The sequence below is a fragment of the Hyperolius riggenbachi genome, chromosome 1 (assembly GCF_040937935.1).
Source record: "Hyperolius riggenbachi isolate aHypRig1 chromosome 1, aHypRig1.pri, whole genome shotgun sequence".
Lineage (NCBI taxonomy): Eukaryota > Metazoa > Chordata > Amphibia > Anura > Hyperoliidae > Hyperolius > Hyperolius riggenbachi.
Genome location: NC_090646.1, coordinates 685,891,563 through 685,907,675, shown reverse-complemented (window position 1 = coordinate 685,907,675; position 16,113 = coordinate 685,891,563). Strand labels below are relative to the sequence as shown.

Genomic DNA, 16,113 nt, shown 5'->3' with positions numbered 1-16,113 from the left:
CTGCAGCAGCTGTTCCTATTCTGCCTCTAGCAGGCACATGAGTGAGGCTAATGGCCGCCAGAGCCTGCCATATATAAGGGGGGTGGGGCTCCAGGGCTTAGTATAGCCGGATTGGCTACAATGCGCCTGCTGACTGTGATGCAGAGGGTCAAAGTTGACCCTCATAGAGCATTATGGGGCGAATCGAACTACCGGGAAAGTTTGCCTTCGCCGGCGAAGGCGAACCACCCGAAGTTCACCTGGAACCGTTCGCCGGCGAACCGTTCGGCCCGTCTCTACCAATAGGTCGTCCAAATAAGGAATGATTAGAACACCCTTTAGATGTAAAGCTCCCACGATCTCTGCCATCACGTTGTGAAGATCCTCGGGGCTGAAGGGATTCCAAATGGGAGACAACAAAATTGATAATGCTCTGGACCGTTCCGCGTTAGGATACTGAATCGTAGGAAACTTTGAGACTGTTTGTTTATTGGAATGTGCCAGTAGGCGTCTGTTAGGTCGATATTTATCATAAAGCAATTTTGATTTAACAGATTTCACATCGTGAATACCCTCTCCATTCCGAATCTCTCGAATTTGATAAATGTGTTTAATTGTTTCAGATTTAAGATTAACTTGTACTTGCCTGTGGGGTTTTTTTACCAGAAAAATTCTGGAATAAAAAAACCTTGCCATTCCTGATCGGTTGGAACTCTTTTTACAACATTGCGCTCCAACATGTCTTGAATGATTTCCTCTAACGCAATTTTCTTTTCTGTTTCTCTTGGTGCCTGAGTCACCATAAATCTTGTGGGAGGTTTTTTTTGAAAATATTATCTTGTAACCGTTTCCTATCAGATCTAAAATGAACTTGTTGCTTGTCATTTTTAATCTTCCTCCCACTTTTTTGGCATCTTTGCTTATCTTTAGATTCTGTTGCCTTAAACAACAAATTTATTTTTGTGTTGTCTCTGTTAACCGCCCAGAGTCTACGCGTCTGAATATTTTTTTCTTTTGTTTGTCTCTTATGAAAAAAGGGACGTCTATTGGGCTTAAATTTCTTTTTCTTGGGAAAAGTTCTATTTTTACTGGCCGTACGTTCTAAGACCTCTTGTAACTGCGGCCCAAACAACAAATCCACTGTGAATGGAAGATTACAGGCCCTGGATTTTGAAGCTTGACTTCCACCCCATGTTTTTATCCATACATTTCTTTGGGCATTACTAATTAAAGCAGTAGACCTGGCTGTAATTCTTAAAAACTCTGAAGCAGCATCAATTATAGACTCATTACCCCTTCAACAACTTATACAGCTTCCAAACTATGTTTTCTTGGTGAATACTCATTGATAAGTCTCTTAATTCTTTCCAACCATAATGACATGGTGCGAGACACACAAGTTGTTGCTGCTGCTGGTTTAAAATGTGTACAGGTAGCAGACCAAGCCTTCATAAAGGGAGGATCCGTGGAAATAAAAAAAAAGTTCCACTTACCTGGGGCTTCCTCCAGCCCGGGGCAGATGTCCTGTGCCCCCGCAGCAGCTCCTGTGCCTCCCAGTCTTCTTCGCCGGCGGAGCCGGGTCGGGCTCCGGGTTGGCCTCTTCTACGCTCCACCGCGGGGGTCACATGGTCTGGCTGACGTCATATGGATGCTACTGCGCAGGCGCAGAACTACTGCGCCTGCGCAGTAGCGTCCAGATGACGTCGGCCGGACCACGTAACCCACGCCGTGGAGCGCAGAAGAGGCCGACCCGGAACCCGACCTGGCGAGGTCGGCTCCGCCGGCGAAGAGGACCGGGAGACACAGGAGCTGCGGCGGATGTCCTGTGCCCCACAGGACATCTGCCCCGGGCTGGAGGAAGCCCCAGGTAAGTGGAACTTTTTTTTTTATTTCCACGGATCCTCCCTTTAAGGGAAAATTCAATTATTTTATCAGAGGGATACTTAACATGGCCAATTTCCTCAAAATCTAACTCATTATCTTTTTCTACTTGACTAAATGCTGCATCTAGTTTTGGACAAGAGTCCCAACACTTAGCTTCCTCTTCCAAGAATGGAAACCTCTTTTTGAAACCTTAGATATAAATAAACTTTTATCTGTCTCTTTCCACTGCGTGTTAATCAAATTCTTTGTTGAGGAATGGACCGGAAAACATAAAAGTTCTGGAGGCTCCATTCCCGTATATAATTTGTCTTATAATGAAATTCCTGTAGAAGTTTTCTGTGAAATATTTAAAATAAAATAAAGGGCTTTTAACAGTTCCTCTGTTTCCTCTGCTGCAAATGTAAACTTTGAAGCTTTGTCTCTTCAATCTCACTCTGTTCAGACACCTCATCTGAAGATTCAGGCTCAGCAACTTCTGGCTGATCTTCCTCCTTCTCTTCAGAGGAATATATCACTCTTGGTAGGATAAAAGCGGATAAAAACTTTAAAATTTGCTAAGAGAAAGTGGTGGACTTACCTCCATAAATCAGACACAAAAGACTGTCTGAATAGTAGCAATCACATTTATTAATTAGTACCCCAAAAAAGTGCAACGCGTTTCGCAGGCCAAGCCGGCTTCATCAGGCAATAAACGTGGGGACAATACAGAATTTCGGCAATAGCAGGTATAGCGCCTCAGTGTAGCGCCAAACAAATAAAATTCTGCGTGACTATGAACATTGTAGATTCAAACTGAAGGCATCCAAACTATGAATGAACACATGTGGAAGTATAGTACATAACCAAAAAGTGTGAAACAACTGAAAATATGTCATATTCTAGGATCTTCAAAGTAGCCACCTTTTGCTTTGATTATTGCTTTGCACACTCTTGGCATTCTCTTGATGAGCTTCAAGAGGTAGTCACCTGAAATGGTTTTCACTTCACAGGTGTGCCCTGTCAGGTTAAATAAGTGGGATTTCTTGCCTTATAAATGGGGCTGGGACCATCAGTTGCGTTGTGGAAAAGTCAGGTGGATACACAGCTGATAGTCCTACTGAATAGACTGTTAGAATTTGTATTATGGCAAGAAAAAAGCAGCTAAGTATAGAAAAACGAGTGGCCATCATTACTTTAAGAAATGAAGGTCAGTCAAAAAATTGGGAAATCTTCAAAAGTGTCCCCAAGTGCAGTCTCAAAAACCATCAAACGCTACAAAGCAACTGTCTCACATGCGGACTACCACAGGAAAGGAAGACCAAGAGTCACCTCTGCTGCAGAGGATAAGTTCATCTGAGTCACCAGCCTCAGAAATCGCAGGTTAACAGCAGCTCAGTGCTTTGGTCTGATGAGTCCAAATTTGAAATCTTTGGTTCCAACCACCGTGTCTTTGTGTGACACAGAAAAGGTGAACGGATGGTCTCTACATGCCTGGTTCCCACCGTGAAGCATGGAGGGGGAGGTGTGATAGTGTGGGGGTGCTTTGCTGGTGACACTGTTGGGGATTTATTCAAAATTGAAGGTATGCTGAACCAGCATTGCTACCACAGCATCTTGCAGTGGCATGCTATTCCATCTGGTTTGCGTTTAGTAAGACCATCATTTATTTTTCAACAGGACAATGACCCCAAACACACCTCCAGGCTGTGTAAGGGCTATTTGACCAGGAAGGAGAGTGATGGGGTCCTGCGCCAGGTGACCTGGCCTCCACAGTACCAGACCTGAACCTAATCGAGATGGTTTGGGGTGAGCTGGACCGCAGAGTGAAGGTAAAAGGGCCAACAAGTGCTAAGCATCTCTGGGAACTCCTTCAAGACTGTTGGAAGACCATTTCAGGTGACTACCTCTTGGAGCTCATCAAGAGAATGCCAAGAGTGTGCAAAGCAGTAATCAAAGCAAAAGGTGGCTACTTTGAAGATCCTAGAATATGACATATTCTCAGCTGTGTCACACTTTTTGGTTATGTATTATACTGCCACATGTGTTCATTCATAGTTTGGATGCCTTCAGTGTGAATCTACAATGTTCATAGTCATGAAAATAAAGAAAACTCTTTGAATTAGAAAGTGCGTCCAAACTTTTGGTCTGTACTGTATATATATATATGAATCTTAGTGCAGTGTTGATATAAATATCAGGCATAATCTTAATAACCACCTCCATAACATAGAATAAAGTTTACGATGGTATCGCCTAACCTTCCCTCTCCATTGGGGTCTGTATGATGCTGTGCTCCCTGAGCCAGTCTTGAGTTGAATTATTTCCCTCTTGACCCTATGATCCATGTTGAACTATGATATTGTTGCAAAATGATCATAGGTTTAAGAACCAATTTTTCATAATACCATTTTTACCAGTTAAAGTGGAACTAATAGATCTTTAAAAAATAAGAGTTTTACTTACCTGTGGCTTCTGCCAGCCCCCTGAAGCCGACCTGTGCCTTTGGCATGAAGAACCAACCCTCCTTTCCCACGCCGCGGCTTACTCTTCTTCTCATAATTGAAGCTGACTTGTAAGTTGGCCTCCACTACACCCAGTCCACGTTGCCTCGTACGTGCTCCTGAGGCCAGAAGCATCCTGCAAAGAACGCAGTACAGGAAAATCTGTACAGCGCATGTGTAGTACTCACCCGGCAACAGGAGTATGAACAAGGATGCGCGAACCGTGAGCTGTGCAGATGCAGTGAACACCTACTGCTTAAAGTGAAAGTGATCTGCTACATCAGAATGGAAGATCAGTATGTCACGTTGCAGGTACAGGTCACCTGCAGGGGGCTGGCACAAGCCCCAGGTAAATGAAGCTATTTTTCAAAAAAGACCTTTCCATTCCACTTTAACTGGTGTAGCTATTTTATGGAAAATATGTCAGACTACACATTCTTATCTTTGCAGTTTTCTAGAAAGTAGGCATAGACAGCTGGTTATGGAGATGGGTAAAGTAACGTTACCAACTGAACAAAAAAAACAAGAACTGTAAACTTCTTGTTCAGACCGAAATTGGTGATGTTACTCGATCTCACCCGATTCAAGATTTTGGACTAAAATTGATTGATCCAGTGAGCGGAACTACAGGGCCTAATTGCAAAATGAGTGACAAAACGGCAAAACCTCTCTACTGTCCCGTAATGTATAAATATGCCCCACCCGTTTGTGTGTATTTATGCATATGGTGTCCCTCCGTTCATACTACGGATGGCTTTTCTGTATACAGTCTTGTGGCGCTGCAGGCGCATAGTGTTATATATGTGACGCTACATGCCGGCGCCAACGTGTAAGCGGAGGAACCACCAGGAGGACGGACACTACGTGGAGGCTGTCAAAGGACGGGTACTGTATAAATGCACACAATGGGGGCACATTTATACATTAGGGAGGCAGCAAGATTGTGGAAGCGGCGGACTTATCCGATTCCCTGAAGATTTCATACGTTTTAAATCGGATGGGAAATGAACTACAGTATTTAGGCAGTTTCCAGCAAAAGACAAATGTATCTGTAATCAGATTCAAACTTAACTGAGAGGGATATGGATGTTTCCTTTTAAACAATACCAGTTGCCTGGCAGTCCTGCTGATCTCTTTGGCTGCAGTATTGGCTGAATCACACACCTGAAACAAGCATGCAGCTAATCCAGTCTGACTTCAGTCAGAGCACCTGATCTGCATGCTTGTTCAGGGGCTGTGGCTAAAAGTATTAGAGACACAGGATCAGCAGGAGAGTCAGGCAACTGGTATTATTTAAAAAGGAAAAATCCATATCCTTCTCAGTTTAGGTTCCCTTTAAGAGATACATTGTACTCTTGCTCGAAATCTACCCATAATCTACCTATAATTCAAATCTAAACCATAATCTACCCATAATCTCCTTATGTATGTGCACCTTAAAGTCTACTCAACTGCCGTTACATTACTGTGAACAACATTGGTTAGTTTGTGGTATACTGTACGTTGATGGCTAGCACAGGTGAAAGACGACACAAGAGAACAGTGAGAGATTAAAATATATACTCACAGACGAGATTCCAGAACTGGTGTCAAGAAATGCAGGTGGTCTTTAAAGGGGCATTATGGTGAAATTGTAAAATGTAAAATATGTGCAAACAAATTCAAATAAGAAGTACGTTTTTTTTTCACAGTAAAATACGCCATAAATCACTTTTCTCCTATGTTGCTGTTGCTTACAGTAGATAGTAGAAATCTGACAGAAGCGACAGGTTTTGGACTAGTCCATCTTCTAATAGGGGATTCCCTGGGATTTAATTATTTTCAAAAGCACTTAGTGAATGACAGTTGCTGCGTCCAACTGCCAAAAAACTGTGCAACGAGCAGGGAAGCTGTTTAAATCATTTTTAGGGAATATCTGTATAAAGAATAAAAGCCTTGCTGAGAATCCCCTATAAAGAGATGGACTAGTCCAAAACCTGTCGCTTCTGACAGATTCCTATTACCTACTGTAAGTGAGGTCTATTGAAAAATAAATACAATGCGCAACGTTCATTGTGTGCGCTGCTGGAAAAGCACATAAAAATGCGCTAGATGTGAACGGGGCCTTAAACACATCCAAAGAAGGAGTTGCCCTGATCTAGGATTTAGAGGTACTCACCAACACAATGGTTATAGATAATCAATGTAGATGCATCATTTTTATGGGATTCATTAACAATTATTCACTTTAGTTAATGTACCAATGTAGCACTTGAGGCTCCCTCCATGGTGCCAACCCATACCCCATTCCCCCCTCCCCATGCCGCCCACCACCACACACAGCTGCTGTCACACTGCTGCTGTGTGCTGCCTTTGTGTGACTGTGTCCTCCTGTGTGCTAAGGCTGGATGCCAGTGCCTGCCACACACACACTACAATGCAAAAAATATATATACTGTATATATGCACATAAGCCGGCTCCTGCACGTTTGGCCTAAAAATCAGTGGTACATAGCAAGGAAAATGAGCAGCGCTACTTAAAAACAGACTAGTGCCTACCTGCAAAAGAGTGCAAGCCCCACTTGTGGGGTCGAATACACACCGAGCATACACATGACCTGTCTACCACTAGAGGAGGATGTTGGTTTCCATTAACAGCTTGCATGCAACCTATTAAGTACTCGTCCCTCCCACTGCGAAGAAGTCAATCCTCCATGGGAGGGGCCTAACACTAACTAAATCCTAACCTATGTATATGCATAGCCTGGGTGCAGCTAATCAAATAAAATTGAAAATTGCGCAAAAAGGTGGATCAGCGCAACACCAGGCCGCCTCCGAATGGCCTCCATCAGAGATGCGCTGAGCCCCCCCAGGAACTACAAACGCACCTTGAACCCAAACAGAAGCTCTGCATATACACTAAAAGCATGGCTGTTAAGTAGGAGCAGCTGACCAAAAACGAATTAAATTAGTACATAGCAAGGAAATGAGCAGCGCTACTTAAAAACAGACTAGTGCCCACCTGCAAAAGAGTGCAAGCCCCACTTGTGAAGTCGAATACACACCGAGCATACACGTGACCTGTCTACCACAAGGTGCGTTTGTAGTTTCTGGGGGGGGCTCAGCGCATCTCTGATGGAGGCCATTCGGAGGCGGCCTGGTGTTGCGCTGATCCACCTTTTGCGAAATTAAAAATCAGTGGGCCAAAAGCTGTGACCCACCGATTAGCAGACCCCCCCAATGTGGCATCTAACCCTTCATGCTGGGAATACAGTACACTATTTTCTTGATTAACAAAAGGGTGCGAAGTGTTAGCACGGCAGTGAACAGCCCCTTAGCATGTGCAAAGGCACTTTGCACGCGCTAATATGCGTGCAAAGTTTAGCGATGCACGCGTTAATTTTGGGCACCGGTGCACGCGAAACATCGTACCGTCTGTGTGCAAAATAGCCTTATAAGCTATTTTGCACTTGGACGGTGGGACGTTTCACACGCACCAAATGGCGCGCGAGCAGTAACAGCTTTGCCCGTGCAAACTACTTAGCACCTTAGTTTGCACATGCAAAGCTTTTAGACGTGCTAACTGTGTTAGCACCCTTTTGTGAATCAAGCCCTATGAAACTTCTCAGCAGATTTCCCGTCGGATCGTTTTTCTGATCGATTTCACCTCTATAAGAAATCGATCAGAAAAACAATTGATATTCAGATCGGACATGTTGGAAATTATCTATCCAACCATCTATCTGCCAAAAAATCTCATGGTGTATTCCCAGCATCAGTTGTCTTTTGTACTCAGAGGTGGGATCCTGGTTCAGCTGTTTATAGTGGCTGGTGTTTATCAGTTGTCTTTCTGCCTCTTTAATGTAATCCATGGTGTTTAATAGTACAATAGCACCTCCCTTGTCCGCTGGTTTTATGATGACATCTTTGTTGTTTTTCAGGGGGGGTTTTCGCCTCCTTTTCCTGAGTGGTCAGGTTCTGTCTTTCTGGTCGCTGTTCTTTCAGAATGGTGTTTTTCACCCTCTTGCTAAAGCCGTCAATGTATTTTTCCAATGCACGGTTAATACCTGCTGGTGGAGTCCACCGTGACTCTTCCTTTGGTTTGGTGTAGTTCATGTATGGTGTATTTTGGCTTGGTAGTGTTAGGTCCATAGATTCCACAGCATCCAGTTTGTTGTGAAAAAAATTCCTTTAGCTGCATTCTTCTGAAGAACTCCTCTGTGCCGCAGCATAATTCCGTCCTATCCAGGGGCTTTGCAGGACAATATGAAAGTCCTTTTGACAAGACAGAGAGTTCTGCTTGGTTTGGCTTGTAGTGGGACAAGTTCCCTATAGAGATATTGACTTAGTGCTTTGTATGGTTCTGATCCAGTTCTGAAACATGGCTGAAGAAGAAACTTAAAGGTTTGAAAGCTTGCAAATACAGTAAATCTTGTACAGTTAGTCATTACAGGCATCACCTAAACAACGTTTGCTGTTATGTCTCTGGATTCTCTCTATGACTAATACTGGACCACATTGCATTTACTTGTATTCAGCAATGTTAATACTGTATTGTTGGGCTTGCCCAGTACCGATACCCAAGGTTCCATAGTAATATTAGCATTTAAAGTTTGGTTGATTTTCCTGTTTATAATGCTCCAAAATCTAGCAACTGTTGGGCAACCCTATCTGTGGATTAGGTCTCCTCTGGCTTTTATTCTGTGGCTAGTATGGTATGTCCTACACAACACCTTAAAGTGAACCGAGCACCTTTTTTTCACTCAGGACATTTCTATAGCACATGAAAAATGTATGCCGACTATCTATTTCATTATTAAAATAAACTTTAATTTTACCTTGTATTTTACATTCGAAGTTGTTAAATTGGCCTGTTTGAGCAGACCTGCCGACCGTCCCCATCCGCAGAAAGTTCAGTAACCTCTAATTGTTTTATTGCGCTAATTACCAAGAGGTAAACCATGCCTTTCATCAGCAAAGAGGGTGAATAATTAGGAGTGTGTTTTCAAAGCCATGGTAATTAGCGCAATAAAACAATTAGAGGTTACTGAACTTTCTGCGGATGGGGACGGTCGGCAGGTCTGCTCAAACAGGCCAATTTAACAACTTTGAATGTAAAATACAAGGTAAAATTAAAGTTTCTTTTAATAATGAAACAGATAGTCGGCATACATTTTTCATGTGCTATAGAAATGTCCTGAGTGAAAAAAAGGTGCTCGGTTCACTTTAACCACTTGAGGACCGTGGGCTTTACCCCCCTTAAGGACCGGCCACTTTTTTTCCATTCAGACCACTGCAGCTTTCACGGTTTATTGCTCGCTCATACAACCTACCACCTAAATGAATTTTGGCTCCTTTTCTTGTCACTAATAAAGCTTTCTTTTGGTGCTATTTGATTGCTCCTGCGATTTTTACTTTTTATTATATTCATCAAAAAAGACATGAATTTTGGCAAAAAAATGATTTTTTTAACTTTCTGTGCTGACATTTTTCAAATAAAGTAAAATTTCTATATACATGCAGACCGAAAAATGTGTGCAAACATGTTTTTGATTAAAAAAAACCCATTCAGTGTATATTTATTGGTTTGGGTAAAAGTTATAACGTTTACAAACTATGGTGCAAAAAGTGAATTTTCCCATTTTCAAGCATCTATAACTTTTCTGACCACCTGACATGTTTCATGAGGGGCTAGAATTCCAGGATAGTATAAATACCCCCCAAATGACCCCATTTTGGAAGGAAGACATCCCAAAGTATTCACTGAGAGGCATAGTGAGTTCATAGAAGATATTAATTTTTGTCACAAGTAAGCGGAAAATGACACTTCGTGACAAAAAAAAAAGTTTCCATTTCTTCTAACTTGCGAAAAAAAAAAATGAAATCTGCCACGGACTCACCATGCCCCTCTCTGAATACCTTGAAGTGTCTACTTTCCAAAATGGGGTCATTTGTGGGGTGTGTTTACTGTCCTCGCATTTTGGGGGTGCTAATTTGTAAGCACCCCTGTAAAGCCTAAAGGTGCTCATTGGACTTTGGGCCCCTTAGCGCAGTTAGGCTGCAAAAAAGTGCCACACATGTGGTATTGCCGTACTCAGGAGAAGTAGTATAATGTGTTTTGGGGTGTATTTTTACACATACCGATGCTGGGTGGGAGAAATACCTCTGTAAATGACAATTTTTTTATTTTTTTTACACACAATTGTCCATTTACAGAGATCTTTCTCCCACTCAGCATGGGTATGTGTAAAAATACACCCCAAAACACATTATACTACTTCTCCTGAGTACGGCGATACCACATGTGTGGCACTTTTTTACAGCCTGGGTGCGCTAAGGGGCCCAACGTCCTAATCACAGGTCATTTTGAGGCATTTGTTTTCTAGATTACTCCTCACAAGTTAGTGAAAAATGACACTTTGTAAAAAAAAACAAAAATCAATTTCCGCTAACTTTTGACAAAAAATAAAATCTTCTATGAACTCGTCATACACCTAACAGAATACATTGGGGTGTCTTTTTTCTAAAATGAGGTCAGTTTGTGGGGTTCCTATACCGCCCTGGCATTTTACGGGCCCAAAACCGTGAGTAGTCTGGAAACCAAATGTCTCAAAATGACTGTTCAGGGGTATAAGCATCTGAAAATTTTGATGACAGGTGGTCTATGAGGGGGCGAATTTTGTGGAACCGGTCATAAGCAGGGTGGCCTTTTAGATAGCAGGTTGTATTGGGCCTGATCTGATGGATAGGAGTGCTAAGGGGTGACAGGAGGTGATTGATGGGTGTCTCAGGGGGTGGTTAGAGGGGAAAATAGATGCAATCAATGCACTGGGGAGGTGATCGGAAGGGGGTCTGAGGGGGATCTGAGGGTTTGGCCGAGTGATCAGGAGCCCACACGGGGCAAATTAGGGCCTGATCTGATGGGTAGGTGTGCTAGCGGGTGACAGGAGGTGATTGATGGGTGTCTCAAGGTGTGATTAGAGGGGGGAATAGATGCAAGCAATGCACTGGCGAGGTGATCAGGGCTGGGGTCTGAGGGCGTTCTGAGGGTATGGGCAGGTGGGTGAGTGCCCTAGGGGCAGATAGGGGTCTAATCTGATGGGTAGCAGTGACAGGGGGTGATTGATGGGTAATTAGTGGGTGTTTGGAGGAGAGAACAGATGTAAACACTGCACTTGGGAGGTGATCTGATGTTGGATCTGCGGGCAATCTATTGGTGTGGGTGGGTGATCAGATTGCCCGCAAGGGGCAGGTTAGGGGCTGATTGATGGGTGGCAGTGACAGGGGGTGATTGATGGGTGGCAGTGACAGGGGGTGATTGATGGGTGATCAGTGGGTTATTACAGGGAAGGACAGATGTAAATAATGCCCTGGCGAATTGATAAGGGGTGGTCTGAGGGCAATCTGAGCACGTAGGCGGGTGATTGGGTGCCCGCAAGGGGCAGATTAGGGTCTGATCTGATGGGTAGCAGTGACAGGTGGTGATAGGGGGTGATTGATGGGTAATTAGTGGGTGTTTAGAGGAGAGAATAGATGTAAACACTGCGCTTGGGTGGTGATCTGATGTCGGATCTGCGGGCGATCTATTGGTGTGGGTGGGTGATCAGATTGCCCGCAAGGGGTAGGTAAGGGGCTGATTGATGGGTGGCAATGACAGGGGGTGATTGATGGGTGATTGACAGGTGATTGACAGGTGATCAGGGGGGATAGATGCATACAGCACACGGGGGGGGGGTCTGGGGAGAATCTGAGGGGTGGGGGGGTGATCAGGGGGGGGGGGGGGGTAAAAAAAAATAGCGTTGACAGATAGTGACAGGGAGTGATTGATGGGTGATTAGGGAGGTGATTGGATGCAAACAGGGGTCTGGGGGGTGGGCAGGGGGTGGTCTGAGGGGTGCTGTGGGCGATCTGGGGCAGGGGGGGAGAAATCAGTGTGCTTGGGTGCGACATAGGGTGGCTGCAGCCTGCCCTGGTGGTCCCTCGGACACTGGGACCACCAGGGCAGGAGGCAGCCTGTATAATACACTTTGTAAACATTACAAAGTGTATTATACACTTTGTATGCGGCGATCGTCGGGTTAACATCCCGCCGGCGCTTCCGTATGGCCGGCGGGATGTTGCAGCGGGTGAGCGGAGACGGGCGCCGGCGGAGGATCGCGTCACGGATGACGCGATCGCTCCGCCCATGCCCCTACAAGGACCGCCGCCATTTGTCAATACGACAGTCCTTGCGGGGTCCACTTCCCGGCCGCCAATTGTCAATACGGCGGTCGGGAAGTGGTTAAAGAAGTGGTCCAAGGAGAAAAAAAATCCACTTACCTTCCTCCAGCCCCCGGCAACCGACCTGTGCCCTTGCCGCAGCTCCATTGGCTCCTGGTCCTCTCCAGTGACCTCGCTAGGTCGGCATCTTCCTCCATCTTGCTGCCTTCCACTGTGTGGCTCACTGAGCCTGCACAGTACAGTCCAGATAATGTCAGTGTGACTCAGAGAGCCGCTTGCGCAGGCGCAGTGGACATCCTACACCGGAGGGAACCCCCGGGCCATCAGCGATGATCAGAGCTGCGGCGAGGGTACATAACTGCTGCCTGAGAGTTCAGTAGAGCATGTATCATTGAAATGAATCCCTTCCCAAGACAGTTAGTGAGACATATATTTTCAAACTAGCTGGACGCCCGGCATTGCCCGGGTATGTATTTGGCTAGTGTTGGCTCTGCCCACTTTTCCTAACCCTAACACACAATTACTTAATGACCAAGTATGTGAGCCTTGCGGTCTTTGGCATCAATATTTTGCAATGAAATAAAATTAATCTGATTGGATGTGGCTCCACCCCTTTTCTGAATTTGAACCATAATCACCCAATGGCCAACTGTACCAGGTACAGGTGATTAACAGTGCAAGAATGGCAGCAATTAAATATTCCCCTTAAAAATCAATAGGTGGATTTTGATTGGCTTTTATAGGCCCCACCCACTTTTCTGAATATTAATCCCAGTCACCCACTGACCAACTGTGCAAAGTTTGAGAACCCTAACATTAACAGTGTAAGAATGGCTGCAGTTTACATTTGCGCAATGAAATTTGTATTTTACTCCACCCACTTATTTCCTAACATTGTTCGGGTATGTATTTGGCTGGTGTTGGCTCCGCCTACTATTGTAACCCTAACACACAATTACTCAATAACCAAGTTTGTGAGCTTTGCGGTCTTTGGCATCAATAATTTGAGATTAAACAAATCTGATTGGCTGTTTGTGGCTCCACCCCTATGTCTGAATTTGAACCCCAGTCACCCAATGACCAACTGTACCAGGTTTAAGGCTTGTGCCATTAACAGTGCAAGAATGGTAGCAATTACATATTCCCCTTGAAAATCAATAGGTGGATTTTGATTGGCTTTTGTAGGCTCCACCCACTTCTTTGAATATTAATCCCAGTCACCCAGTGACCAATTGTGCAAAGTTTGAGAAACCTACCATTAATAGTGTAAGAATTGCTGCAGTTTACATTTTCTCAGTGAAATTTGTATTTGTCTCCGCCTACTGATGACCCAGCATTGCCGCACTTTTCCTAACCCTAACACACAATTACTCAATGACCAAGTTTGTGAGCTTTGCGGTCATTGGCATCAATAACCTGCATTAAAATGAAACAAATCATATTGGCTGTTTGGGGCTCCACCCCCTTATATAAATTTAAACCCCAGTCACGCAATGATCAACTGTACCAGGTTTGAGGCTTGTGCCATTAACAGTGCAAGAATGGCAGCAATGTAAATATTCCCCTTGAAAATCAATAGGTAATTTATGATTGCCTTTTGTAGACTCCACCCACTTTTCTGAATATTAACCCCATTCACCCAGTAACCAACTGTGCAAAGTTTGAGAACCCTACTATTAACAGTGTAATAATGGCTGCTGTTACATTTTCCAGTGAGATTTGTATTAATCTCCGCCCCCTTTTTGGTTATGGGAATAAAAAGTATCCTATACTTTATTCCAGGTAATGTACTATGTGTGTGCCAAATTTCATTCACATCCGTTCAGCAATTTTTGCGTGATCGAGTAACAAACATCCGAACTTTCCCATTTATTATATTAGTAGGATTCAGTGGAAGTGCATGGGGGGGGGGTTTATCAGCAGCGGTACAATGACCCCGAGGCATGTCATCGTGCACTTGATATGCCTCCTGGGTCCTATTAGGATTTCAGTATACTAACTTAGGGTCTCTTTAAAGAGACTCTGTAACATTAAAAAGATCCCCTGGGGGGTACTCACCTCGGGTGGGGGAAGCCTCCGGATCCTAATGAGGCTTCCCACGCCGTCCTCTGTCCCACGGGGGTCTCTCCGCAGCCCTCCGAACAGCCGGCGACTGTGCCGACTGTTAGTTTAATATTTACCTTTGCTGGCTCCAGCGGGGGGCGCTGTGGAGGCTTTCCGTTCCGAACTACACGGAAATACCCGATCTCAGTCGGGTCCGCTCTACTGCGCAGGCGCCGGAAACTTGCGCCTGCGCAGTAGAGCAGACCCGACGGCGATCGGGTATTTCCGTGTAGTTCGGAGCCGACAGCCGTCAGAGCGCCTGCGCTGGAGCCAGGAAGGTAAATAATGACGTCACCGCTGCCCGGACTCCACGGAGGGCTGCAGCGAGACCCCTGACGGATGGAGGACGGCGTGGGAAGCCTCATTAGGATCCGGAGGCTTCCCCCACCCGAGGTGAGTACCCCCCAGGGGATCTTTTTATGTTACAGATCCTCTTTAAGGTCAGAAACCACCATTTTTTTAGAATAGTTCAGAATTTTACCTGCAATTCCTGCCTTGTCCTTACATTAAATGTAATGTGTAAACTTTGTAGAAGATTAGAAGATACCAATAATTAGGGGTTTTTATGGTTATGATTTATTTTGATATTGGTAAATAATAAAGACTGACAATTTTCTACAGTAGTGCTGCCTGATGGTACCTCATTTGTAGGTGCACAAAATGGTGTATTTTTTAAGAGGTTTCTTGGCACACCAAAAAATTTTCAACACTGATCACATTTTTTTTTAACAGATTTCTGGTAACATTCTTTCCTTCTCCTACAGTTTGCAGGGTAATGATCTCCCCTCCAGTTGCTGCCCCCACCTGGCATCCTGGATAAGGAATAACCAGACTCTCAGGAAGCTGGACCTGTCTGGTAACAAGCTGGGGGGTGATGAGTTCATTGTCATGATGGCGGCTCTACCAACAAGCCGGATAGAGGAATTACTGTGAGTATAACAGCCCTGATGGCTTCCATATCATTCCTGTCTTGCAGACATAGAGCACTCCCTCTCCTCTCCCGGTGCCCGCTGCTGTCCTGGCTCGACCGTAGCGGTATTCGACCGTTTCGGTCAAATACCGCTGTCTCCCGGCCGAAGGGAGACTTCGAAGATGCTTCGGGAGCCCGAGTGCTCCCGAAGACGGGCCACACTACACTGCGCATGCGTGCGCGCCCTTTATGACGCGTTCGCGTGTGCGCCGCCTGTCTTCGGGAGGACTCGGCCTTCCTCCACCCCCCGGCAACCGACCTGTGCCCTTGCCGCAGCTCCATTGGCTCCTGGTCCTCTCCAGTGACCTCGCTAGGTCGGCATCTTCCTCCATCTTGCTGCCTTCCACTGTGTGGCTCACTGAGCCTGCACAGTACAGTCCAGATGATGTCAGTGTGACTCAGAGAGCCGCTTGCGCAGGCGCAGTGGACATCCTACACCGGAGGGAACCCCCGGGCCATCAGCGATGATCAGAGCTGTGGCGAGGGTACATAACTGCT

At 45.1% G+C, this 16,113-nt stretch overlaps 1 protein-coding gene across 3 annotated transcripts in view; it reads left to right on the top strand.

The window, feature by feature from the left end:
- The window catches only part of LOC137532599 (NACHT, LRR and PYD domains-containing protein 3-like), a 738,694-nt gene that overhangs the window by 485,399 nt on the left and 237,182 nt on the right, over nt 1-16,113 (top strand). For all 3 annotated transcript variants that reach the window (XM_068253288.1, XM_068253297.1, XM_068253308.1), the window contains one exon: nt 15,410-15,574. In XM_068253288.1, coding sequence (XP_068109389.1) covers nt 15,410-15,574 — 165 coding nt within the window. The remainder of the gene's footprint in view (nt 1-15,409; nt 15,575-16,113) is intronic.